This window comes from Oenanthe melanoleuca, chromosome 2 (genome assembly GCF_029582105.1).
Source record: "Oenanthe melanoleuca isolate GR-GAL-2019-014 chromosome 2, OMel1.0, whole genome shotgun sequence".
NCBI classification, from domain to species: Eukaryota; Metazoa; Chordata; class Aves; order Passeriformes; family Muscicapidae; genus Oenanthe; species Oenanthe melanoleuca.
The window spans coordinates 82,195,365-82,223,110 of NC_079335.1; the positions used below are offsets into that span (position 1 = coordinate 82,195,365).

The 27,746-nt window shown below is 42.8% G+C and overlaps 1 protein-coding gene across 1 annotated transcript in view; it reads right to left on the reverse strand.

Moving 5' to 3' along the window:
• The window catches only part of DUSP22 (dual specificity phosphatase 22), a 43,062-nt gene extending 31,770 nt beyond the window's left edge, over nt 1–11,292 (reverse strand). The window contains exons 1-2 of the mRNA XM_056483868.1: nt 10,956–11,292; nt 5,121–5,154 (exon numbers count right to left, since the gene is read on the reverse strand). Coding sequence (XP_056339843.1) covers nt 5,121–5,154; nt 10,956–10,976 — 55 coding nt within the window. The 5' untranslated portion in view covers nt 10,977–11,292. The remainder of the gene's footprint in view (nt 1–5,120; nt 5,155–10,955) is intronic.
• Nucleotides 11,293–27,746: the final 16,454 nt, after the last annotated feature.

The window sequence follows — 27,746 nt, forward strand, 5'->3', positions numbered from 1 at the left end:
ATCCTCTAAAGGGTGCCACAAATGTGGTATTATTCTTCACAACAGGTTACCTAATGTTCTGTTTCATACAGCAAAATGCTTCTCAGCTAATGAAGATGTGGAGTTTTGAGTAAAGTCTCTGGGAAACTCCTCACACAAAATGACACAATTCACACTGGGGAAGTCTTCCTCTCTCTCTCCCATATTTAGCCTATTTTTCCTCAGTTTCATACTATGACTCCAAGATTAACCTCTACTCATGCAGAGAGCTGCAAACACTTGCATGCAAAAGCAATGCCAAAGTCATCAAAGTGGGACTGGGGCCTGTCAGAATTTGTCTCCCTGCAGTTCTGGAAAGCCTTACTATGTGGCTGGGGAGCAAATCACCTAGTGCAGTGGGCTTCCATCCCCCATCAGCAAAAGAGACACAGCTCCAACCACTGCAGTTAAGTCATATCAATGACTGAAGAACTCCAATGCTACAGTGGTGAAGTCTCAAATGTACCTACAACCATTCTCTCTTACTTCAGTATTTTAGTGCCTCCACAGAAATGCAAGGTGAGGGATAAGGACTTCCTCTCAGAGAAGGCAAGTCAGCCCAGCAAGTACAACAGCATTAGGTCTCAATCTGCAAATGTATAGAGACTATAATTTCATTATTATCAGACCTTTATTTTTTTATTATATAGAGCATATTTTTGTCTACACTTTATTTTCTGCTTCAGAGAGAGCTAGATAGAGAGACAGCCCCCTATAGAAGAACATCCTCTGCCATGGTTCAGAGCACTAAGAGCTATTGCTGAGAATGGTTTCTCATCAGGAGAGCTTCCTGAATCCAGTTATGTGCAGTTACAGACACACACACAAAAACTGTGTACATGAACAAAAACTCCACCTCTCCTGTCTCCACTTCACACTTTGTTCTAAAATATATTTTATCCCATCCTCTCAGAAGAACCTTTTTGGAGAAAAAGAAAGGTGGGGAAAAGAGGTCAGTGCTCTGTTTAATGGAGTACCAATAAATTGTCTTCCCTCAAAAGCTGAACCTGAAAAAGGAAATGGTATCTCCATCCTCTCCTATTTTCAGTACCTGATAAAAAGCCTTAGGAAATGGAACCTAAAAAATTACTAAGCAGATGAGAACAGGAATTAACTGATTTTAGAAACATAGCAGAACTACTTGCTGGGCATTGCCTTTTTATACACTTAGTAATGGGAAGGGCAAAAACTTCCCCAAGACTCTCCAGATCATCCACAGCAACACTGGACTCTTTGGGGGAAATTAAACCTCATATTGTGGCTTTCCCCTTCAAATTAAAAAGCCCCCAAATATTCCATGGAAAAAACCTTGAATGATTACAAACGAGGAAGAACACAAGCTCTTTAATATTCAAGGTAGAAACACTCTTGAGTCTCTGGTTTCTGCTGTTGCCACACCTCTTGGTTTGGAAGCAAACTGAGCACCCACTAAGAATAATCTCTCATCAGAAGAAACAGATTTCTTTTGCCATTTGTGCAGAGAATTAGGCTGTCCTGTCAATCCCTCAAGGAACAAAGCAACCATTTTTGTTGTAAGCACAGGTGACTTTCAAGGGACATCAGGTTTCCAGTGCAGAAGGCAAGTGGACCCACAGCAAACAATAAATTCTTTGTCTTTTGAGAGGACTGCAATTTGTCTGTAAGTTACAAACGAAACAAAACAATTTTTTTCCAAAACTAGAGGCAGAAAGAAGAGTTAACTTTCTCTTTCTTATCCCTCATTTTTCCCTCTTAGCCCCCTACTCTCCCATTTGCAAAGAAATAACCCCTCCTTCACTTTCACAGCAGAATCCCAAGAGCTGTTTCCTTCTGGGCTTTCAGACCAGACTCTGTCTTCTATTTTATATGGACATCTATGGTTCTTCTTGAATTTTTCTGCCCTCTAGCTGTGCAATCTCAAATATACCCTCTCAGGAGCATACCACACTTTTCATGTGCTACTGATGAGCTGAATCATGCTTATAGAGCCTGTAAGATAAAAAGCACTTGAACACATGCAAAGATCTGTGCTTATTCAGGGAAGTTTTTCAGAGACATACTCAAGCTCTGTGGACACAGCAGATTTCAGGAGATACTTCAGTGCTTTCCATAATCAGCACTGCACATAACTTTCTACCCTACAGACCCTTAAGGTGGCTGTTAAAGCCCCTCCCAGACTATGTGCTTAGAGGTTTGTGCAGCAGAAAATGAAAAAGAAGCAGCAAGCTCGGCTCCCATTTCTGCCTCAGGTTCATTTCACAAGCTGTTTCTGGGCCTCAGTTTATCTCCCAGTCAAATGCAGAATTGTCACTGCTCTGTCATAGAATGTATTTAAGTTTACTAGGCCTAAAATAGAAATATAGATGAATGGTGAATAATAATTCCCCAATCAGAACAATTGCTGAATGACTTCTCCAGATAACAGCCCTCCAGAATCAGTGTTCAACATCTCAAACATCCTACTTTCACTCAGCAGAAAGGCACCCATCTGAAAGAACTGTGCCAGATGTGTTCCCAGAGGTCTCCCTCCCAAGACAGGAGTGAGTAGGGTGGTGCTTTGATTTAGCTCTGGAAACTGTGCATGCCCAGGCTCCCTGGGGAGCCACTGGGGAAACGCTATCCTCCAGAGGGCAGATCAGAGCGATTTGCAGACATCACCCTGGCTCAGCTTCAGGAGAAGTTCCCTCCTCTCCACCCCTGCTCAGGGACTCAGACAGTGCCATGAATTCTCAGCCCTGTGTCTGGGCAAGATGTACAACACCAGGGATTCAGTGTTTCCTCCTCTTACTGACAACATGCAACTTTAATTTCAAGCTAATAGTCATGAGCTGGAGAATGGGAGACTGGTTAAAAATGCGTTACAGGAAGAAATCTTGTAAACTCCTGTCTTCACAAGTACCTAGTCATTTCAGCTGCCCAAATCAGGACATTCTGACCAATCCCAACTGCACATGCTGCTGAGTATTTCTCAGACAATGATCCCCTTCATGGCAACCTCAGTGCTCATTAGCCACTTTCTTAAAAAGTGTCACAAATCAGTACACGCCCCAAGAACATCCAGATCAAACTCTTCCAGAAAAATACACTGGTAATTAACCAACAACCTGTTCCTAACTGGGATGACTCCACTCCCCAGAGAGCTTGGTACAGCTGCTCCTAAGCAGTGAGGCAAGGGAATGTTGGGATGCAGAACAGGGTTAGAATTGCAAAAGTATGCTCTTATATTAGTGAAGTACTGCAACACCTATCACTTCCTCTCCAGGTATGGTAGCTTATCTGAGATTATAACAGGTACTTGTGAGGGTAGAACGTAATGATTAAATGCAATATGATCAAAGGTCATAGCAGTAAATAAACGGATTTTTTTTGTATTTTTAATTCATTTTAGAAACAGACTCCATAACACAAACACTGTGGTTAAAGTCAACTCTCCTTTCCTCTCTTTTGTGGAGGCAAGCAGAAGCATTGCACCCTTTCCCAAACACACTCCAGCTGCTCGCCTCTGCTCTCCAGGCAGGCGTGACCCGCCGTGCCGTTCCAGGGCTGCCGTTCCAGGGCACACGGGGCAGCGCGAGCGCGCGGGCACAGCTCTGGCGTGGGCAGAGATGCTGACTCGCTCCACAGCCCTGGCCAACTCCCCTGCACTGAAAACACAACTGCACCAGCAAACACATGCTCCAGATGAGTTTCACTCCCCTCTCCCATGGTGAGAGGGACAGATTGGGAGCCATGTTAGCAGGGCCCATCCTGCCAGGCTACCTGACACATAAAGGACTCCACTATCCAACATCCTCCCAATTCCACCCCTCGCCTGAATTACTTCAGGAGCAGAAAACAAAAAGGGGAAGCAACATGGCTGTGACCAAGTTAGTTAATTTTGTCATCAGACCATGCAGTGGTCCATCCAAAGGGCTTTCAAAACTACCCTCTTGGCCTTACTGTCATTTTGTCCTGTATTTTTTCTTTTTTCTCCTTTCATTATCAGCATGAAATCACCTCTATCCTCTCATTTTCCTTACCATGGCACAATTAACTCCCTCACACAGTAACCATCCTACTTGTGTTTATGGTGTGGCAAAAGGCAGCTTTTAACCTCATGTGTACCTCCGGACTGCCTTCCAAAGTGATCAGCTCCAGGTCTCAAGGGGCAGAAAGCACTGGATCCACAGTATGGGTCAGCAGATCCAGAAGCAGGTAAATCAGGAAAAAAACACTGAACTCACAGGTTTTGGGATGGGGAGGCAAGGAAGGAAGAATGTGTGCGAGGGAGAGAGAAGGTGCAGCACCATCTAAATCCAGTGTAGATGTTGCCAGCCTTAACAGACTGGGTGTGGTATCAGACAGCCCAGGAAGGACAGCATATTGCAGGAGCCCATGTGAGCCCTGCATTGCTGTTCTACCCAAGCAGAGGAAATATAGGGTCTACATTCATCAGTACAACTGTACATGCACAATTGATTTACTTCTGAGTAGGGAGAGTCAGCCAGAACTGCAGCTAACAGAGTGCTTTGAGAACAGGTCATTTATTTGGACGTCTACACAAAGCATCCTGTGTTTTCTAAGTGTGTCTGTTCTTCTGTACACAAAAAATAAACTTCATGCATGAGGGAAAAAAAATCCATAGAAACTTACATCTGCAACAGAGACTGTGAGTATCAGTGGTCAGGCTGCAACCAGCAGACCTATCAGTCTCACAAGCAGTGATAACAGAACTCTTTAGCAGTTGTTATAAATAACCAAAATAATGAAAGCAATGAGCAACAGGCATAGTAAGCCTTTACTTATAAGGAGGACTTGCAATAGCCTTATAAAGAATCTGCCTGGCTCACAGGCTTGCTCGCCAAGCATGGGAATCATTTAAGGCAGGCCAATGTTTAGGAATTCCAGCTGAAGCATACTCCAAGGAGATGGTATTCATTTTACTTTTCTCAAAGTACTTGCAGCACAGCGCACAGAGGAGAGAGCAAACGAGTTCTTCTTTAAGTGCTACCAGGTGAATCCAGACATGAAGAAAGATAGGGTTAAAATGCTACAGAGATGCCAGAGAATTCTGAGTGCCTGCAAAACAACACCTTAAGACCCCTGCTAAGTAATCCTAGAGATAATAATAAAACTAATCTTACCTTTAAAGTTGCCAATGAACAAGCCAGGCAGAATCTGTGAGAAAGAAATATAGTATCAAATATAGATATCTTGTGGTAAGACAATTTGACAAAGTTCAATTTGCATACAGGATGGAACATACTACTTTAGCAGACTATATTGAAATGCAATTTAAAACATGCTGACAACATTTCGTGCCTCTTTGCAACCCTCTCAAACCAGATAGCTCTAGGCACGCTGAGCTTTGACAGCATTCCTTGGAAGAAGGGTTGTTAATTGTGGGGATTCTTTCACTTAATGGAGGCTCTCCAAGGACAGCAAATGCGGTTTACAAATTATGAAGCAGCCTTGCAAGGCAGCCCTCCCCTGCCCCCCGCAGCAGGGTAAGAGCTACCCTCATGGAACTAATGATGAAACTTCACACAGCAAAGGTGATTTGCCTAAAGTTGCTAAGGAAGCTGGACAAAGCCCTGCAAAATGACATCCTTCGAGGCTTTTGAAGTGCAAAGCCATGCAAGTCAGGGCTGCAGTTCTGTGGAGCTCTTAGAGGAAATCACTGCAAACAGCGACTTTTCACATAGAAAAGGAACTGCTGAAAGTCTGTAAATGCATGTTTCTCTCCCAGATCTACCCACTCACCCCACACTCTCAGATGCCTGCACAGGCATCAGTTACAGGACATTCTCTAACTGGGGAGTTTCAAGGTCTGCCCAAGGACCAGCATGTGCCGTCTCAGGACACGTGCATGCACAGACACAGAGGCAGGTGACACTGTAGTGCTACCCCTCCCTCCCTGTCATAACCCTCCCAACTTGGGAACAGCAGTGAGGACATCAAAAAAACTCCCAGGCACACCGAACACACATTTGCTGGCCAAGATTTTTGTTCTCTGCCACCTGAAGTCTCTGACCCACACCACATCCTTTGAGGAGATCAGAAGTGTGGTGGTGAAACCGTATGATCCATTTTTCTTCAGTCATGCTTAGCATACCACCAATACAGATATGTCAGCACTGACTTCCTATAGCCTTAGCAACACCCCAGTGTCACCACAACAGCAGCAAGAGTCTCTCAGGCACAGCTATTTAAAGGGAAAACTCCACCCATTTAGCTCAATCCGGCAGCCGCGAAGTCCCGAGAGTCACGAAGGACTTTTCATCAGGGATTATTGCCACAGACTCCCGTTTCACTGCAGCCTTCCTGCTGACATGCCCAGCTCAGCAGGGCCAGCTGAAGAGCCTGTAAAGCTTCTGCCCAGCCCTAACTTCTGGGCTTTCATCTGCTCAATGCATCATGTTCACTGTTATTTATCGAGCCTTGGGGAAAGCGGCTGCAGCACCTCTTGCACTCCTTGCAGCTTTGGTTTGTGCAAACATCCCTCCCTTTGGGCTTTGCTGGGTGATCACTCTCTGCCTGCTATCACACCAACTCTAAACACAGGGCTCATTCTCCCCCCACTGATACAGAAAGCCTCTCTGGGACCCTTGCTGTACCTTATTGCTTGTAGACCCTTGCTTGCAAATTAAGGCCTGATCGACAGCAGCTCATCTTAGTCTCGTACAAACGGGCACCTGTACATTTTGCAAAGGTAAGTTCAGACAGCTTTCTCTCTTTTCCTTCCCTCTTCATTCGTACAAACTCAAGGCTTTTACAAAGACAGCAAAAATCCCCAGGGCAGTTCCAATTGCCAGGGAATCATGTAGGGCAAAGAACCTTTACAACACCCTGCTGTCCCCTGTTGTGTGCACAGGACTCATAGTTTCAAGGGACAATTCAGTATTTCAGCACTCTTGATGATACTGCTAGAAGTGCAGCTCTAATGCTGCATCACAGGCTAGGAAAAAGATGCCTGTAGCTGTTCCAGAGAGGACAGTACTCAAGAGTCATTGCCAAAGAGACTAAATTCTGTAAACAAAATCATGTTTTAAAGCAAAAGGGACTGAAGTCATGAATGAATTTCACCAATGAGACCATCCCAGTGAGTTCCCTCAATTTAAGCATAGAAAATGAAAAAAAAAAATTAAAAGGCTTTCTGGTATTTTAAAATAGCTGTCTGGTATTTCCTATCTGCAGCACAAATCTTCCATCACATCACCACTGCTGAAGACTATAGCATTTTAGACTCCAGACATTATTTCTGCATCAAATGTGCATTCTCAAGAGAGAATAAAAGCCTAATTTCCAGTCACGGTCATTAAGCTTTGACATTAGAAATTAAAGATACTGAGAAGCACTGGGGAGGTTGCAGAAATGAGGTTTCTAGTTGGCAAAGGAGGAAAAATCCAGAAGTCTGCATTTGTGCACCATGAAGCAATGCTGTATGCTAGACAGGTAATTAGGACATCGTGCAACCAGGGACAGATGTGATCCCTGTCATACTAGTCATTCTAGAAGCAAGAAACATTACTATGGGTGAAAGCTACCTGGAAAGAAGTGAATCTTCATGTCATGCTGACTAATACTTCATCACTAGACTATGGCTGGGAACTTTCAGCTGTGTCATCTCACACTGCCTTCAGTAACTGCAACTCTGAAGGCTGATGGCTGCTAGGGGCGTGAGAGAGAGAAGGGGTGGCAGTCAGAGGAATAGAAAAATAAGGTGGTTGTTTTTGTGAACTTCTCAACCACTGCTATATGAATAAAAACAGTAGCCTCTTTATATGATCCGAAACATTGAGAAAATTACCACATGAAATCAATGTAGAAGAATGCACAACCAAGGGACAAGGACACCAACGTCTGTCTTAGTTTGTACCTTACATGAGAGAAGCACATGTTCTTCACCTTCCATAAAGACCAAGCCCTGGAACAGACAGTAGCTGCTAATGCTTCTGACAATACACCTCTCTGGAAAATGGCTTAAAGGGCTACTTAGCTGCTGTTTCCTATACCAACAAATTCTTATAATAAAGCATCTAACTCCTTGCCCAACACTGCTTCTGGCTGTGTTAGCACTTATGGGCACTCCAGAGAAGTCCATGGGGATTTCTCAGGGATGGCTGGGCACTGTAAAAGGAGAAGGCAAGCCTACCTTTGTCCAGTAGTACAGGAAAGTGGCACACATCAGGGAGGGGGATTTGCTGCTGACATGAACTGGCACAGCTTCTCTGACTTCCATAAAATTGGCTACCTCAGCTGTAACTAGTCACACTGGTTTAAATTTCTTATGAATCCACTCTTACAACAGGGCTTATCTGCCCTTTTGTGGAGACAACACTCAAATCTTCTGAAGAGTTTACACGAATAACTGTCGGTTAACTTTAACAGCACTAAACGACAACTAAACCTCAGGAAGAGCTCTTCACCAAGACCCTGTTCACAGACAGTCAAATCTTGTCACCATCTCAGCCACTAGACTTCAGCTCCTGGAAAACACCCTTTTACATTTCAACCACAGACTTCAACTTGAACTCTGAACACAAGTCCAAGTTAGACATTAAGCATGAACACAAATCAGACCAAGACAATTTCCTAAGTCCCCATTACTCACTGTACATCTCAAAAATACAAGAAAAAAGGTGAAGTACTGAAAATTAATACTAGGCAGGTTAATTCATATTCACAAGCCAATTTTTCTTCTCTGAACAGAATAAGAAAGGTATGTATGAAGAAACACTTTCAGTTTAATGTGGGAAATGTCAAAAGGCTTGGATGGGCTTTAGGACAAAAAAAAAACAAAACAGGCCAGGCTAATTTTACAGAGAAAATTAGCAACAAAAGACAAACTCCACCTAAAAAGAATGCCAGGCCTCCAGCCCTTATCACTCTAATGGCCACATGAAATCACGTGCAATTGCTATTTGCTATGAAATACATCAGTATCATGGGACAGAAAAATAAGGAAGGGACCATGCCATTGAGGAAAGGATCAGCATCCAGAGGCTGCAACAGTCCTTGAAGCTCTTTCTTACCACACCCATTACAAGCCATCATTAATCCTCTTTCCTTGGCATCAGTACAAAGGGACTCCTTAAATGACATAATCCACCATCAAATAAGCTGATTATTTTTTCCTACCATCCATATAAAGCTCCACCACAAGAAACACACTTCAAGTGGAAACTAACGCAATTTGTATTGACTGGCCACACTGAGTCAAGCAAGTACCCCCTACACCTGCACTGATGGCTCCATGCTTCCTCTTGCCCCTCCAGCTTTGCCAGCTCACAAGATCAGAAGGAAGAGATGATCCTTCACACATTCAGAAGGTGGCAAGTTCCAGACCACCATGTGGGACCCTTGCAAATATAAACCCTGATGGCCAGTACCCAACATGATTGTAGCCTCCTTAAAGGAGCCAGCCCTGCCCAAACTGCTGAACTTTTCAACATCTTGGCTACAGCCATAAGAAATGGGAGAAAAATCCAAGCAGTGTTATGCTTGTCCCGAAAGCATCAGGTGATACATGCCACGGCAACATTTAACATAATTAAAATGACCAAATTGGCCAGCCACAGATTGCCAATTCCTACCCACATAGTACCACAGTAAAATGTAATGCAGCTTTCAAAGGGCTGAGAGTTGCCTTTTTAGTTTTGCTTTTTTTTCTCCCAGACTGCAACTTAAGTATCCCATATTGCATCCCTCTAAACATTCTGATAATGTCAAGCATTCCAAGAAAAATACTACAAACATACCAGAAGCCTAAAATGAGTTTCTTCCTATCTGGCCATTTCTAGAAGGCTAACATTAATGAGCAGCTAATATCACAGCATTATTCCCAGACTTCAAAAGCAAAAACTGAGGGAAGGACCAAGGGAGGTTCTACCTCCCACACATTAACTCAACTCCTCAGCAGCCAGATCTTTTCCCTGCCGAACAATGTCTCTACCCATAGGATGGAAAGGCTTTCCCTTCCAGGTGGCACACTAAGCACTGTGGATGTACATCAGTCTCACTACCAGGGACAAGGATGTCAGACTGGGACATGTGAAGAGCTATTTCTAGCTGCTCTCCTCTGCTTTGTCAGAGGCCACGCACACAGCAAAGCTACTCCCAAAGCACTGAAAGCAGGATGCAAGACAGAGGAGATGACTCAACTTCTGTTCCTCATAGTAAGCTATATATAAAAGGCTAGTTGCCACCACACTTTCAAACCCGGGTTTTAAACAGAGGTGGAGATACTGAGAAAAATCACAGTGGTCCCTAGATAACCACCATGACATGCCAGGGGAACCGCTGCATACAATAAGCCCCCTACTGCCAAAAGGGCAACACCCTTTGCAAAACAGATCCATCTTCCTTCCTCTGCCTCCCTGCGATCTCCACCGGGGCCGAGCGCTTTCCTGTCCCACCGGCCCCGGGCGGGCCCAGCCCGTGTCCAGCGGCTGCTCCGCGCCCGGGAGCGGAGCGAGCCTTGGCCAAGTGACACCGTTCGTGTCACCGCGCTCGCTGGCAGCCCCACGCCCCGGGTCCTGCCGCAGGTCAGGGGGTGCCCCAGGGCTGCGGGACACAGAGCTGCCACTGCAGCCCGGCGCCGGGGGCACGGCGGCCCTCGCCGACCGCAGGGAACTCGCTTGGGCCGGGAAGGGGAAGCCCAGGCACATCACCGAAACCAGGGCCCCCCTCCCGCCCGCCCGCGCTGCGGCTGCGGAGGAGGCGGCGCGCCCCGAGGGAGCGGCGCGGCCGCGGTCTCCGTCCCTCCGCCCTCGCCCCGAGGCGGGGGACCCCCAAAAGCGAAGGGAAAAGCCCTCGTGCCCTGGCCTTTGTTCCCGGAGCGGTGCCCGCGGCGCAGGGGCGAAACAAAGGCGGGGGCGCCGCGGCATCCCGCCCCGAGGCGGGCAGGGACCGCCACCCCCGGCTGCGCTGGCCCGGCACATGCACTCGCGCACGGCGACGACGACGAGCGGGGTTACCTTGTTCATCCCATTCCCCATGGCTTAAGCGACCCGCACGCCGGCAACGCGGGAGAAGCCGTCGGCCGCTGCTGCCAGCGGCGGGTCGGCGTGCATGGGATAGTGCTTGCCGAGGGGGGGATTGGGGACGGGCTAATTGCTCAGTAAGGGCGGCCGCTGCTCGCCGCTGTCGCACAGGGCGAGGCGCATCCCTCTCGCCCTGGCCGCGGCCGTCGCCCTCCTGGTTGCCGGGCGGCTGGGGGCGGGTTTCCGCTCGGCCGCCCCCGGGAGCGGCGAGAGCCGCGGGGCCGCGCTGCCAGGAACCACCTCCCGCCGCCGCCACCGCCCCACGCGCGGCGCGGCCCCCGCGGGCCCCCTGGGGCTTGTAGTCCGCGCCGCCGAGCCGCGCCGCCGCAGCGCGCCCCAAGGAACTACGTGTCCCAGCGTCCCCCGCGCCGCAGAGCCGCCCCACCTGCCGCGGCCGGCGGGCGTTCCGGGGAGGATGAATAAGCGCCGGCCGAGGATGAATAAGCGGCGGAGGGGCGGCGGCAGCGGCGCTGGCTCGTGTGGGTCGCTCCTCGGCGCGGACCGCCCGCCGCCGGTGCGCCCAGGGAGGGCAGGGCTGCGGCATGCGGTGTGGGAGCGGGCAGGTGCTGCCCGCCCGCCTCTGCCACCCCGAAACCGGTTTGGTTTCGGCTATGGAAGGATTGTGGCAGCAGGCAGCAGGCCTTGGGCACCGGGGGCTGCTGCCAGAGCCGCTCCGCTGTGCCGGTGCCCGCGCGGGGAGCGCAGCCTCGGCCGGCCGTGCCCTGCTACGGCACCTGCTCTGTCATCCCAACCACGCTGGGGCAAGCTGGGACCGCAGGGAGACAAAGGACATTCATGTCCTCAGCTCAAACGGACAGACACACAAGGGAGAGCGAATAGTTTGAAGCAAACTTGGGAAGATCATAGTGACTGGGATGGGAAGACAGCTCTGGAGGCTGCCTGGTCCGACCATCTTCCTGAAGCAGGGAAAGATGCTTTTTGCTGAGCCGTGGCAGGCGTGGCTTCCAAGCCGTGCTCATTGCTTCCACTCTCGCGCTTTGCTCCCTAACGCACAGTTTGGCGTGACATGATAAAGCCACATCTCCCTACCCATGGGATGTGTTTTTTCGAGGTGTGGTGATGGGGATCTGGTGGTTAGTGAGGGAAATTTTCTCCCAATAATTAATTTGATAGGGGGTACACGCGGTTCAAATACACAGGGCCAGGATATTACTGCATAAGGTCTCTCCCAATAACTAGTGCAGTAACACTGCCTAAAAAACCTGAAATCCTTGGTAACTCAGATGTAAGTCAAAGGAGGATGCTGCTGTGTGACCACCATCAGATTCCCTGTGTATTTATACCTGTGTCAGTGGTAGACGTGTGCAAAAAGTGAAGATGTCATTTTTTGGGCACACCGTGATAGGACTAGGCAGGTCAGGGGCATCTGCAGTCCTACACAGTCCAGTGAAAGGGTGAGCAGCAATTCCAGGTATGGAATAATGGATTGATGAACTCTGTAAAGGACAGATTAGTGATAGGGAAGTTTTACCTACTGTCAGTGGTTGCCAGTACAAGCAAACTCCAAGGGAACAATTTCACAACCTTCAGTTGCAATCAAACATTGCTGTCCTCGTGCTACCCTTGACAGAACCTCTGTTCCCCTTTCCTTAGGCAACCCTTGACACCTGTCTGACCCAAGACCAAACTAATTCAGAGTATGAACCCTGTAAAAAGCTGAAGAATCACAAACCCACTGCCCATGGGGTCAGATAAGTGCACACAGAGACAGGGATCAGGACCAGCCTGATCAAGAGTTGATGCTGTTCCCACAGAAGCCAATGGCACACCTGAAAGCCAACAGAAGTTAAGTTTAGGTACATACAAAGATGGAAAACCATTCCTGAACCTCTCTGTTCCTGAGGCTGAACAGAGTTTGGAGGCTGCATCATATTATCATCAGCCTCAAAAACATCAGAGCAGTCTTTCTGTAAGGCCAGGAAGAATAGCCATCAGATTTAATGTGCTGCCCTTCTCCCTCCCTACTGCTGAAAAGCACAGCAGTGAGCGTTATCTAAGAGACTGTCTTTAATATTTCATTGGCAAAGCTCTCCAGAATGTTATTTACTTTATTCTCATGCCACGCAAAATATGAATGAGGTCCAAACAGTATGAATCACAGCTTGCCATAATAACTGCTAAATACATTGTATCCCCAAAGTGAGAGTTGCAGAAACTCTGGCAAGAAGGATGAAAATAAATAATGTCCATAATAACTGCAGGGATCTGTGTTGTGCTAAGAGATCCAGGATAACTGGAAAGCCTTGTTTTGTCCATTTGCTGGAAGCCTGGCTTCGTCAGTTTACTTCCCCAAAACTCAGCTCCTTTGTCTGAAAACATAAATAACAATATTTCTGACCTTATTTCAAAGAGTCCTGGAAAAGTACTGTGTATGGGAAGTTCATTTGAAAGAATTATATTAGGCAATACAGATGTAATACAAGTATATCTAACTTAGTATCTGACATTTTTCTGAATAGGAAGTGTTAAACATCCTCATTCTTGTGAATGGGAAGGGGGATCCTCTGTTTCAATTTCAAGTTTTGTAACTCTTTGTTACTCTCTTCAGGATGCCTACTTCAGCCTGCAGTTTTTTCTCATATTAAACTTTTATTGCATGCATGCAACATTTTACAGTGAAAGAGCAAAAATTAGAATGGAAGAATATAACATACCAAAATTAAGAAGTAGTGAGAAAAAATCCACTTCCCTCTTAAACATTTACCCTTGTGTATAATATATCCTTTGCCTCTCCACATATCTACAGGGGGAATCCCGATACTGTTGCCAGATCTGCCCCTCTTACCCAGTTATTTCAAAATGTGATTGTTTTAGTTCTTCAGCCAATTGTTTAATAAAATACTACGGAATGCATTTATGGGGGCAGATCTTCAGTGAGCCTAAATCCTCATAGAGTGTTTATTCATTGTCTCTTCTCAAGATTCATTGTTACTTCTCTTATTCCTTGTGCTTAGTATCTGCATGACTTATAATATTTTGAAAGTTCATTTTAAAAAGCAAGCTATCCTGAAATGACTGGACTGAATAAATGAAAGTCAAAAAAAGCAAAAAGCTCTTGCTAAATCGTAGTCCTCAGTCAGTATCTCTGAAAAGAGATTGCTTTAGCATTGCCTGTAATCCCACAAATCCAGGGATTTTCCTACTTCTTTGTGATATGAGGATCATAAATTGAGTAATCCCCGCTTCTTGACTTCACACACAAATGTATCTGGCAATGTGGAGTCTTCAACAGCAGTGACAGTCTTCTAGGCAATTGCCTGAAAACTAGCAGCCAACCAAACTGATAACGAAACTGAACCTTCTTAAAAATTCTACAAAACTTCTGCTTTGACAGTATGTTGATCTTACTATGTTAAAAAAAAAAAAAAAAAGTAAGTAAATACTCTACTTCTTATCTTCTGATCTCACTTTCTCTAAACACTAAGGTCACATGCAGCCCTAGGCAGAAGGCATGTCAGCTATCTGTGATCTGTCAGGAACTGATAAGACCTGGGCTGGGTTCCTGGGAAGCAGCGTCACAACTTAGTTCTCAGAGGTGGCAAAAAGGGAGATAAAAAGGATGGTTGGCCAGAAATAGCCAGTGGGATGGTTTTCCTCTGAAACAGAGCAATTTGACAGAAAGGAACTGTTTCATCAGAAATAAATAACAAGGCTTTAACATTCATAAATAGCACTGGGTTTGTTTTCTAACTGTGCTGAGAGGGAGATCAATGGTAGGGAAAGACCTTGGAGGACTCATGCCCTTTCTTTTGATATTTCTACTTGGTAATAAACATTGCCAAAGCATTTCAAAACCTGCTTTCTCTCAATAGAAGAGATAACACCTTGACTTACTGCCATGTAGCCTCAGACCAAAGTTCATTAATCGTTTGATAAATTTACTGTCTTAAGGCCAAATTTGGCTTTTACTATATCTCTCTGAATCTGCAATAGCTTCATCAAAATCAATGATTTCACAGCAAGCTTTAAGTCCTGAAAATGAGGGGGATTACCACTGTGGGTTCGTTCAGTGAAAATCAGCTTTCAGGAAGCTGCTCTCAACAGGCAGTGCCTGGAAGACTGTAATTCTGCCTTGTACTCCTCTTGCTTCCCCTTTCCATAAATGGATAATATTAGCAGCTTATAGAGCATGCCAGGATGTGAGGGCTGAGCCAACAACTGAGACCAAAGTGGCACAAAGAAGGGCTTTGCAGAAGGCAGGGCTTAAAAAATAAAAAATTTAAAAAAAAAAAAAAGAACCAACAATTCAGACAGAAGGAACAATGCCAGAGGATGGCTGAGAAAAGCATGTTGGATAATTTAGATGTAGGTTAGCTGCCATGGCAACCATGTACCAAATTACTCCATTTCTGTGTCTCTAAACCTGCCAGCAGCTAATTTTGTTTGTATGTACTTCAGGCTTTAGAATAAATTATACTACCTTAAAACTCATGAGGGATTGCAAATGATGTGCAGATACTGGGACTGCTGTGGGATGCTTGGTTTAAACATTTAGAAAATAGAGACAGAAAAAATAATAGCCCTTGAAAATTCTGACTTCAGTAAGTGGCTAAAAAAATACATAATTTCTTCAACATTAATAGGAGGCAGTTTTAACCCTGCATTTGTTCTGATTTGCCTTGCACATATTTATCAGGTCAACTTGGCACTTTTACTTCAAATGTTTATAAGAAAGAAAGTGGTCTTAGCAGAAGCTCTGCTTATTTTTCTCTTCAGGAAACTGCCATGTTATAAAAAGAAAAAGACATTTTCTTTTATTCCAGGATTCTTTGGAAATACAGTAAAATCTTAGATCCCTAAGGAATAGAAACAAGGCTATCAAAGAGCATGCTGCAAGGCACATGCATATTATTAGTTACTAAGAATAGTCCATTGCTGAGTGTGAGTGAAAATATCCAAATGCATTCCCTTGATAAGTTAAGCATGTATTCCTCTCTCTGGGCACACGTCAAAGTGTCCTCAGATGGAAAAATAATGTTATAATAGCCTAACTTCTACTTCCAGGCCATGTACCTGTAATCCTAGAAAAACACAACAGAGCCTTCACTTCACTTCTGTAGAGGAGGCCCACAGACCATTATAGCCATTGGACTCCTCCTGTAAGGTCCATGAGAACTATTCAGAGTAGAAAGATGTCAGTTTTCTATCTTCCCACTGAAGCTTGGTGAACATCATTGAGATGTTCAGCCATTTGTTGAGAGGCATTAGGGCTTGACCCCCCAAAATCAGCAGGAATCGTTGAATCAAGACCACAGAAAGCTGTGGTCAATGCCAGGAGATAATTCCCCACCCCTCCATCATCACATGATACTCACTGTAGGGTGTGGTATTCAGTAATCAGGGTCTGCCTCTGTCCAGGCAAAATGCTGGACAGAGATCTTTATTTTGATGGCATTTTCCCAATAGCATCTCCTTAATGGCATTTAAGATCTCCTGTGTTTGAAAAATAAAAAACAGTTCTCAATTCTATATTATGTTTTCTTGGCCAAAATTTAAGATAATAGCCCTTAAATACCACATGTGAAAAACTAATACAAATAGTTATGTGGCCACATTATCCAAGAACATTAAATTATCCTGTGAGGCCCTTGCACTGTTGATTTTGTGGCTCACTTTTCATACAAGGGTGATATCATGCAGCATTAAGTATTTGATTTTTCTTGCAGAGTTTTCACTTGGTTTCATTATTTTAACTTGTTGCAGTTATCTGTGTCAGCAGAGTTGCTCCAAAGTTGCTTCCAAGCTACATGGTTACCTAAAAATTCTGGCTCCAATGCATCTGTGATTCAGCATGCCTGGGACACTTCATTGTGCTGTCTGGGAGTGGCCTGTAGCACAGCTGGGAGAAAGAGATGAGTGGGAAGCAGAGCACAGAGCATGCTTACAGCCAAGGAACTTGCCTCTTGGAGTGTGTAGGTGTAAACCCTTAAGATGTTCTCAGGTTAAGCAGCAAACTCAGTGCTCCTTTCCTTCCTGCCTTCTGCAAGTTATAGTTAAAAATGTGTTTTCTTTCTAACCATATGGCTACCTGAGACACCCTGGATCAGTATGATTGTAACTACTCTCAGCAATAGTTACCTACCTTTGTGGATATGAATCATGCCAAGCTCAGGAAGCAGTAACAATGCCAGGACTTCAAATTCTGCTGTTTGAAAATCCCTGTTCTTCTAACATCATCCCTTGCTGAGCACTGTATCTCCTGAGGAAAGTATCCACTGCTGGCAAACCATCCCACTGATGTGATACAGTTAAGCACAAATGGACACCTGATGTTGGTTTGCAAACCTGTGCTCCACTGCACATGGTCAAAAAACCAAAGATTTTTCCGATATTATAGTATCTTGTCTGGCATTACAGGCACAGTCATCATAAAGCTGTGTCACAGAGGCAGTACTAGTCTGGGATGGCTACTATTTGCTTTCAGGTTGGCATTTCATTGGTCTTCTTTTCAACCAGAGCCTCTTTCCCAGGGAAAAACTACTCATAATCTCTGCTGATAGTCCATTCTCTGCTTACACTCTGCTCTCTAAGCCGATGTCTGTCTCTTTTTGCATCTACTGGACACCTTGAATGTGCTACATCTGAACTCTTCAGGTGTTACTGTGATGTTTTATTGTGGTATTTTGAACTGTCAGTCAACCCCTGTGCTAAAGCACCAGAACACCCAGTGGTCTTCTAAACTGGCAAGGGTTAATCCAGGATCTCCTTGTGGTCTCTTCTGAGGCTTTTTTGTTTGTTCTGATGCTTTTGTCTTTTATCTGGAACTTGAGACATTGGTTCTCAGGTTGTGTACCTCTATGGTTTCACTTTCCTTTGTGACTCCAGATTAGATCTACTCTCTCAAACTGTTCATTTGACATAAGGATATAAGAGCAGCTGTTCTAGGCCATAGCAAGGATCCATATAGCTCCATCTTCTCTCAGCAGTGGCAAGTAGTGGATACCTATGAGAAACAGGGTGAGTACAGAAGGTTCCTTCCTCTTTTAGATCTTCCAGTTTCTGGCAACCAGCAGGTCAAGTTTGTGAGCCAAGGGCACACCCAGTCCCTGGGCTGAATGTTAAGCTGGTGTTTTTGTGGTAACATTTACAGTGACTGGAAGAGCTCTTGTGACAACCGCTCATTCAGAAGCAGTTATTAGGGATGCATTTATTAGGGCTGCATTTTTTGCATATGTACTCTTTTGTATTTATCAGCATTGTATTTTTCTGCCATTTTACCACTCAGTCAATTGATAATTTGAGATCCCCATGTTACTTTCTCACGCAGATTTTGATTTTGACTATTGGAAACAGCTTTGTATCATTAGCCAATTTGGCTATCTACCATCTTTTTCCAGCCCATTTGTGGATGTCTTGGACAATGCAGAACCTGTCCTGATGTCCTGTGCCTCCCTTTTTGAAAATTCCTTTAATTGTGAAAAATCAGCAGTTCCCACCTCTGTTTTTCATCTTCTAGCTCATTACTAATTCACAAAAAGATCTTCCTTCAAACTAAGGCTTTTTAATGAGCCTTCAGAGGTTTGGGGAATCCTGTGAAAAAATTTCTAAAAAATTCCATTATATAAATGCTGGGGGAAATTGGAATAAGGAGAATGGTGGAGAGCAAGGAGATGTATTTGTCTTTGAGACCAGAAAGGTTTTAGTCTTCTTATGTTTAAATTTCCCCTTAACCTGAGAAAATGGTGTAGTCTTCCAGAGCACTACTTGTGAAAAAGCAGCATATTTCCACTGAAATCCATCTGGCAATGCTGATAACATAGGCTGAATGCTCAGCTTATTAGTAGAATTACTAAGCTTTTTTTTTTTTTTTTTTTTTTTTTTTTTTTTTTATTTACCTATTTCTTTGAACCCAGTTTTGTAAGCAAGAATACTTTTGTGTCTTCATAGTGAACAATTGTACTCTGTTCAGAAAGAGTCAAACCCACTGGGAGGGAATGCAATACTCAAACTCCAGTTAGACTTGGGTAGGGTTAATGCAAGTTTATACTTAAGCCCAAGAAGGCACAGTCAGGGTTTGCATTTTCACTGCCTAACAGGAGCAGCTTATGCTGCCAGTGAAGTCAGAGTAGCTTAGTCACTGATTTCAGAAGGAAAAGAAACACCATTTGTCATACAAGATTCACTTGACCTATATTTTTGTAAATAATGAAAGAAGACATTTGAGGAAATTTCACAGTGTCTTTTTTCATTTGATTATTATTCCACTTGCTTTGATGGTTACTTTATTTGTCATTTGTCAGAAAATGAAACTCAATTTATACTCTTAATATCCAAATAGAGCTATAATGCATGCACATGAGTGTTCAGAAGTGGTGCCAACACTGAGTAATTTTAATATATTATATGGTTGATAATATCTGAACAAATATTCTACAATAAGTCACTATAGAAATGAAGGTAGGTTTCCTGTGTGGCTTACAATATTATACTAAAATACAAAAGAAACCTGACTGGGTTTCAGTTATGAAATAATAGATACTGAGCCATTTTCAGGTTTGCTCCATATTGCCAAAGTGTTTAAACAGGTGTGTTTCACAAAGTTTGTGAAACAAAAGCTCACCTCAAAGTAAATCAACATTAGGAAGCAAAACCAGTGCTGAGTGATAGTGCTTAAAAACTGAGAAACAAGAGTGGTTTTAAACAGCAACTGAAAAGATGCTTTGATGTTTTTTAAAGCACTCCCCTATAAATCTAAAAAACAAGTTAGAATTTTCTGCGATTATGTACAAGACACTGCATTTTTTATTGGGGTAGTTCTGTAGTTTAGATTATGCTCATCAAACATTAACTTTTTTATTGTAATATGAGCATGTCAGCAGTTATTGAAGATTAAGAAAACATGCTTATGAACTAAACTGTTAAAACCCTTTTTTTTATCTAGAGCATTACCTTATGTGTACAAATGTGGAAAAAGAGCAATAAACCTACACGCCCTGTTAACTTCACTTGACCAGCAATTATACTTACGGTTTGTAGAAACAGGCAAACCCCTGCAGTGAGTGCAAGGGTAGGCCAAATATTGTTTGCTGAGTTCGGGTGACCTCTGTAATCAATACCTTAACTTGATGACAGCTGAGAAGGTACCTTTCCCTTGCACTGTGAGCTGAACACCTCCCATTGCTGCAGAAGGACAGGTGGCCTCCCTCTGAAACACAAGGCTCAGCAGTAGTCAGGCAGGAGTATTTGGGTCAAAGACTGCTAGCAGAGGCAGAGGTGGATAATGTGACCTGAGGAGAAATTAAGAAGATCTTAGGAATTCTGTCTGATTTTACATAAGTCCCTAAAACCTTTAATTCATTTGAATTCACTGGAGGCAAATCTCTTCATGCCTTTAAGTGCACAGAAACCATGTGACAGCAGGGCTTGCATTGTGTAGCTCTGACATGACTTAGGAAGATAAGACATGAACAATGGGGGGTTATTAACATGAATAATTTTCCATGCAAATTAGATGCACTGCAGAACAATAGGATGGCACTGGCTTAATGGCATCAGGTTTTCTGCAGAGTTTAGTGTAAAATATCACAGTAGGAAAGAAATAATGGAGTCAAAAGCTGCTAGAACAAAACTGCTTTGAAAAATTAGCTCAGGCAGGTGGACCACAATCTGCCTTTTCCTGGAAGTGTTTCCAGAGATTCAGTGCCCAGAAAACATGCCTGGAAAGCCAGAGCTAAGGAAAAACCACAGGTTTACCAAACCTGAAGAAGATTATAAATGCAATGCATAAATCTAAACACCTTTACCAGATTCATCTTCATTCCACCCTTGGAGTCAGCAGGATTATGATAGATGCATTTTCATCTATATTAATCAAATATGTTGCATCCTTTAACAGAGGAAACAGAGAAGCAACATAGAAAGATGAGCAAATTAACTTTTCTCTGTGTCTCTTTGTGTGTCATCACATTCAGGAGAAAGGATGTAGGAAGGAGGAGGGCTAGTGGAGGATGTAATGAAAGCTACATTACATTAATGTTCCTTGGGGTAGGTAGTTGCTGGTCTGATTTTCCCAAGACTGTATCTCTGTTACATGTGATATGATACAGTTCACAGCTGAGCAGCAGAGCTGGTGCTAGTCTGCGTGGCAAAATCTTATACTGGTTGAAACACCAATCCCAAGAAGGCTCTCACAAAAGAAAGCAGCTGTTCCACTCCCTGTCTCTTCTGTCCTTTCCTTGCTGAAGCCTCCTCCACTTACACACACCTGACACCCGTGGGAGTGATCCAACTGAAGTGTTTCCATTTGACATTTTGGTGGGCAGTCTATGGAGCAGCAGGATGCTCTATGAAACAAGCAGACCTCTTTTCATTTATTCACTCCAACAGTGGGGATAATTTTATAGCACAAATGACAGGAAATAATTTTGTGTGCAGTTCATCAGGAAACAGAACAGGGCAAAGCACCAACTATTAAGGAACAGGAGTTATGACATGCTGCCCATGCTACATATTCAGTACCTCTCTGCCTGCAAAAGGAATTCAAAATAGAACATTCATTAAAAGGATTGATTTTGCTGAGTCAATTCAAGCTACTGTATAACCCTGTGTTCAAAAATTCCCAATGTAGTTTATGTTCTATTGGAAACCAAAAGGTGATCATCAGCAAGTTCCAGTCCATCAAGTGCAACACTGACCGAAATCAGCAGAGCTGTATCACTTGCCACTAAGTCTGAAAGGTATTCCAACAAATTGCTGACATAGAAGAGGTCACTCAACCATTTCTAATACTAGGGAAGGAGGGAGGGAGAGATAGAAGGAATTATATCCTTAGAGCAAGATTGCTGTATGCCTGTGTTTGGGAAGTCTACACTGCTGCTGCCTCTGCAAGCCTTTCTGTGGTTACAGGGAGGATTTCAGTCTCTGCACCTTCTGGTGCACTTGGCAGTCTGGCACCTTCAATGCATAGTTGATTCTCTACTGAAAGTCTTGATGCTAATTCTTAAAATTAAGAAGCTGTTTTCCTCTGCCTATGTGAAATGAGAAAGATAGTGTAAATTTGTTTGCATGTCAAAGTCTGTTGTAGTGATGAATCATCACTCAATACAACAGCTTTTACATTTTGTACACAGGTTTTCTGCCTGTGTGGAAGAAAGACTACCCTGCAGTCTGATAGCATAAATCCAGCCAGATCTCTAAAGTTTGTCATGACTTCTTTCCTTCTTGAAACTTTTCTCCAGAATATCATATTATATCCCTTAATATTTTCTATGCAAACTCAGCCTGAACCTTTTCATGCAGAACTGAATCAAGTATCACCTCCTTTAGTCGATCACCTAGCTGCACAGAGGTAAAATCAGGGGAAAACCCCTTCTTCAACACAAGTGATGATGACAGGTGTTCCTACAGAAGGTGGAATTCTTCCATGATGACTTCAGAACAGTGTCAGATTTACACTGGCCTTTGGTTCTTCTTGGCTTTAGACACAGATGTCTTTTTAGTGAGCCTTCAGTGAGATTCTCATAATATTAGTTTAGGGACTGACCAGTGAGAAGGTTGCTATTTCAGCAAAAATGCAGGAGAAATGGTGACAGTTGAGTGGGCAGCAGCAAAGTCAGAAGCACTACACTTCTTGGAAATGAAAGACAGGCTTTGAAGCTACTTCAAGATTAAGAAACAGAGAAAAATTATCTAGTTCCTGAGACCAGGTACCAGCCTTAGCTACATCCAAACATCAGCTTAAGTGGAGTCTCACCTCTCAGCTACACTCACTGGCACTTTGGCAGTGAATCCTAGATGCACAAACTTGTGAGAAACTAATGTACACTCCAGCAGGTAATCTAAACTTAGACAAGGTGCATGTCTCTCCCTAGGACCTGAAATTTTACTCAGCAGTTGAATAAACACCCAGGATGCTGTTTAGCTGTAGGCCTGGTACATGCTTTGCATGCTTGTTGTGTGACATTTAAGCTATTGTTTCATTGTTTTGTGGCCCCCTGAGAAACCCTTTTGATAGTAAAGTAGTTCTGCCTTGCCTTGGATGTCACACTACCTGTGGCATGGTGGTGAGGAAACTGAGCTGATCTAGCACCTATACAAGTACACAGCATTATTAGTTTTGCAATGTAGCTCTCAGTCTCAAATATTATTACTTATGCATTTTTTCCATCACAGTTAATATTCTGAGTAGTTTCAGTTGTCATCTATGGATAGAATTTTCAAAACCACAAAGTGTCAGCCTAATTCTGCTTTCAACAAAATCAACAATATTTTTGTCGACCTTGAGTTTGGTGATTGTTGTGCACTATAAAGCATTTCATCTTGTATTGGGCCAAAAAGAACCTCCAAAAGAAGACCTGCTCCTCAGAGCATTTGGCTAATAAATCTTCCTTTTTAATTCTGTCTCTGCTTCCCCAGAATATTTTAAATATTGGGAAAGGTATCAGACATGAGCCTATCAGACAAACGGGGACAAAAACCTGGCTTAGAAATGTGCACAGGTCAACCATTGAAAGGGATAACATCTGCGAAATCATGTAAGAATTAACTGTCTGTCTACCAATGAAAATAAATTTCAAGTTTTCTTATCCCTAGTGTTCACAGGAACATTTTAGAAAAGTCTCAACTCTTTCTGTGCCATACTTCAAGGGCTTATACAAAATTGCTTTTGACCTGCTGTTTCTGAAACCTCATTCACTGACAACTTCTGGTACTTTGTCCTATTGCTGACATAATCCTTTTAAAATTAATGGTTATAACATTCTCCAACATCCTACACAGTCTTCTAGAGTTTCATACTGGTCATAGGGAGAGTGGTTAAGCACTCAAACAGGTGCCCAGAGAGATTGTGTGCAACCAAAACCCAACTGGGCAAGGCCTGAGCAACCTGATCTGTCTGTGACATGCTCCCTGTTTTGAGCAGGAGCTTGGACTATATGACCTCCAGAGGTCCCTTCCAACTTCAATTGAGTCTTGGACTCAACAATTCCGCTTCTTTTTCCCATGTACCACCCAGTGCTATTGGAGATCTCACATAAAAATGCAGCTACTGTAGCTCTCCCCTGCCAAAGCCTTGGCCTTTCACAAGTATTTTTTTTCCTGAACCATCCCTCTGCCTTCCTAATAAATACCTCATTTCAGTATTTTCTCATGGTGTCTTAGCCATCATCCTGAAGACAACACAGACAGAAATTCAAGCCTTTCTTCCAAAATCCTCAAGTTCAGCCTCACTGTTAGGTACCATCCGTTTCTTATCCAGCTTTTTAAGACTACATATTCAAGGTGTACCTAAACATTGCCATTTCTTTGTACATAAATCTCTTACACTCATCCCTCTCTTCCAGTAATGAGGGACCTAAGATAGGGTTCCAGAGATGTGAACTTCATATTAGTATTGCATCTACTTCTGTACATTTTCTGGGGGTTATTTGGTTGGGTTTTTCTGCACTTTTTGGTGACTCACTTGAAAGATTCTACAGTTTCATGGATTTTTTTTTTTGCTTTCCTTTTTTCTTTTCTTTTGTTGAAAGACTTAATCTTCTCAGACAATTTAATAAAAAAGGTAATTTCTATAAACTAAAATTAAGATTAATACCATGATCTTAGCACTCCTTCTAGTTCTCATGTCACATCTTTACTATGGGATGACAGGAAGGGTGGTTGCAAAGATAGTGGATTTAAGATTCATAGCACCTGGTGTTGTTTCCTGCATTTCAGTAGGTCCACAGTGCAGAGCTTCATATGAATTAGCAGTGCTTCAGTTGGAATATCTGAAGACTTTGAAGAATCTAATTTACATTTTGAAAGTAGAGTTCTTTATTTAAACCTGCCTTTGGTATCTATTAACCTATTGAAGTCTAAAGGGAAAACATAATCAAAAGCTAAAAACTGCTCCTCAGAAATCTTAACATCTTTCCAGCAAGGAATATATTTTGTTGCATGTTTTCAAAGCACTGGATATCCACTCTTTGAATGAGTGGAGAGATTTAAACAAAAAACATAACAAAACAAACAAAAACCAACCAAACCAAACAACAAAACCAACAAGTTGTACTGCTTCAGCTTTTAAAGGGTAGCTTTTTAAGAAATGCATTTTTCCTAATGCTGCATTCTTTCAGAAGAGATTCTACTTTCTAAGAAAATCAATGAGAGTAACTTCTATCATTTCAACTTGGTCCTGTAAGTTAGACTAGGAAATGCAGCTGAAACTAAAATCTTCCATACAGTTTCTGTTTTCTGAGAGTATTTTTGAATATCAGGTGACATATGTGGGTGGGGGAACTTCAAGATTAGTTTTAATCAAATCTCAGCTTTTGCTGGAACTTCCCAAAGCCTTTCTCACCCTTTGCTCCTGACCGAAACATTTTGCTAGTTTTGGGTGCATTCCAATTAGAACCTAAAATGTTTGATTTTGGTTTGTTGTCTTGCAGTGTTCCAAGTACTCCCAAGTTTCATTTCACCATTCAGATTTATCCCTTTAGCCTTCTATTGTGAAGCTAGCTCTGAAATGTTACCTCTGTATCTGAGAAGCAGACCACATTCAAACAAATCTGGTGATTTCCAGAAGGTTTTTAGTCTGAATGAGGAAGAAAAAATTGATCTTCCACCACAGGCAATGAAGACAGAATTAACAGGACTGAAAAAAACTGAACCTATAGTGAAAGCAGCTTCTTGGTATCATTTTAGAAAGAAAAGATGAAAGGTAGCTTCCTTATGTTTCTGTGTAGAAATATCACTTATTCAGTAGTGGTTAGCAGAAGAAGCTTCTAATACAAAACAGTAGGTTCAGAAAGCAAGAGTTGGAGAGTGCACAAGTAATCCAGAACAAAGTCTTTCTCACATGAAAATATATTAATAAAAGAAAAAGCATAATTAGGACTCATATTTTTCTCACATGAAAAAATATTAGTAAAAGGACAAATGTAAAGTTAGAGCTGGAATTTGTGATCAGAAAGAAGATACTTGGGAAAAGAAATTTATTTCATACAAAAAAGGCCCAGCAGGAAAAACTGTTAGAATGAGTCCTTACAGCTATTTAGTGTGTAATATAATGGGTTTCTTTTCTGGTTGAGAACTTCCAGGATGTCATAGAATATGTACTGAATCATACCAGAAGCCATCAATTTCTTTCCAGTAATAACTGATTAAATACACTCTGATTTTCCTCCTTGCTTTATCTTGCCTTCAATTGCTCATGCCTTTTCTTTGGCTTTCTCTTTCTTCCTATCAAATTATACAAATTTTTATCTGCTTTTCTCATTTAACATCTTGTCTTGCCATCATAATCCTTTCCTATTCCAGCTCCTGGTCTCCTTTGCAATTCCTTGCATCTCTCCCCCTCTCTTATTTTAAGCTTTTCTTGTCTGCCTGTTTCTCCTCCCAGCACAAATAACCTTGATTATATTCTATTCTTAATTCTGCTACTTCTACATCTTTTTCTCTCTCATCTGTATTGGAATAAGATTCATTAGGAAGCAAATAAATACAATTTTTGTTAATAAGGCAGAATGCCTAACATTATGGCAAATATTCACATGCAAGACATTGACAGAAATGTGAGCAGCTTGTTTTTTCTCTTAAAAATCAGTGCAACATAAACAAAGCTTTTCCTGTTGATTTTAAAGGTGTATTTTTTCTGAACTCTACCAATTATTTCTAGTTGTTACTTTCCAATACCTGTGTTATTTTTCTTTCTTTTTACTATGTACCATTATAATTTTGGGTTTGCTTTGATTAGTTTACATTGCATCAGTGAGGTTTTCTTGCTTGGTTTTTTCCCAAACCATCTACTCAGTTTGTGTTCCTTACTGCATTTTAATTTCTTTCAACTAATTCATCCTACACTACCAGTGTTCTTCCTTAACTAACTACAGCTATTTCTTGTAGGCTTGGTACTTGAAACATGGAAGAGCTCTTTCTTTTAGAATTATTTTGTAACATGGTCTCTACTTAGCAAATGCACCTAACTGATGATTTTGGATACTCCAGGTAGGTTGCACATGGCACTTGTAAGCACACTGTCTAGAGTAGGCTCTTTTAATTACATCTCAGGCCTCCACCAGTTCAGTTCCTGGCAATTGAGTTCAACTAAACTGTTTTCATCATAGTCTCTAGTATCTTCTAAACTGCAGCTTACAGTTCTAGACTGCAAGCTTCTTGTTCTTGTTCTGCTAGTTGCTCTTGGCACAACTATATAATTTCTGAAAATTTCACACTCATTGCCTTCAGAGTCTCCATTCTCTCCTGATTCTCCTCCACCCTCTATAACAGCTCACAAAACTCTTTGGAGGCATCTTCACTGCACCCCAGCACTGCAAGGAAGATGGGGCGTTCTATCAAATCTGGGTTTGGTTCCCCTTTCTTCTTCTGCCCCTTGCCTCTGAATGATCACTCCTCTGGTTCTCTTAACAACTTCATAATCATCACTTACAGATCCACGTTTCCACTCTAGGCATGAATCATTTTAGCCAAGCTAACACTCAACCTGTTTTTCCGACAGCTCACTCTGGATGTGTAATCATCAGTGGAAGCTTGATACGATTAATCATTCTTCCCCAGTAATTGCTTTTCCTAGCTTTGGCAACATAGTGTTGCACCATGCAAATGTTTCTGAAAAGACAAACTTTCTACAATAAGATTTTTTATATCATCTAATTTTTTGAGACACCTCTTATCCTTGCTTTTTTAAATCATATGAAATTTAGCCCAACCAGTTTTCTGTTTGTAGGACCCATCACAGTCTAGACCATAATTTACTGACTGTGTGTT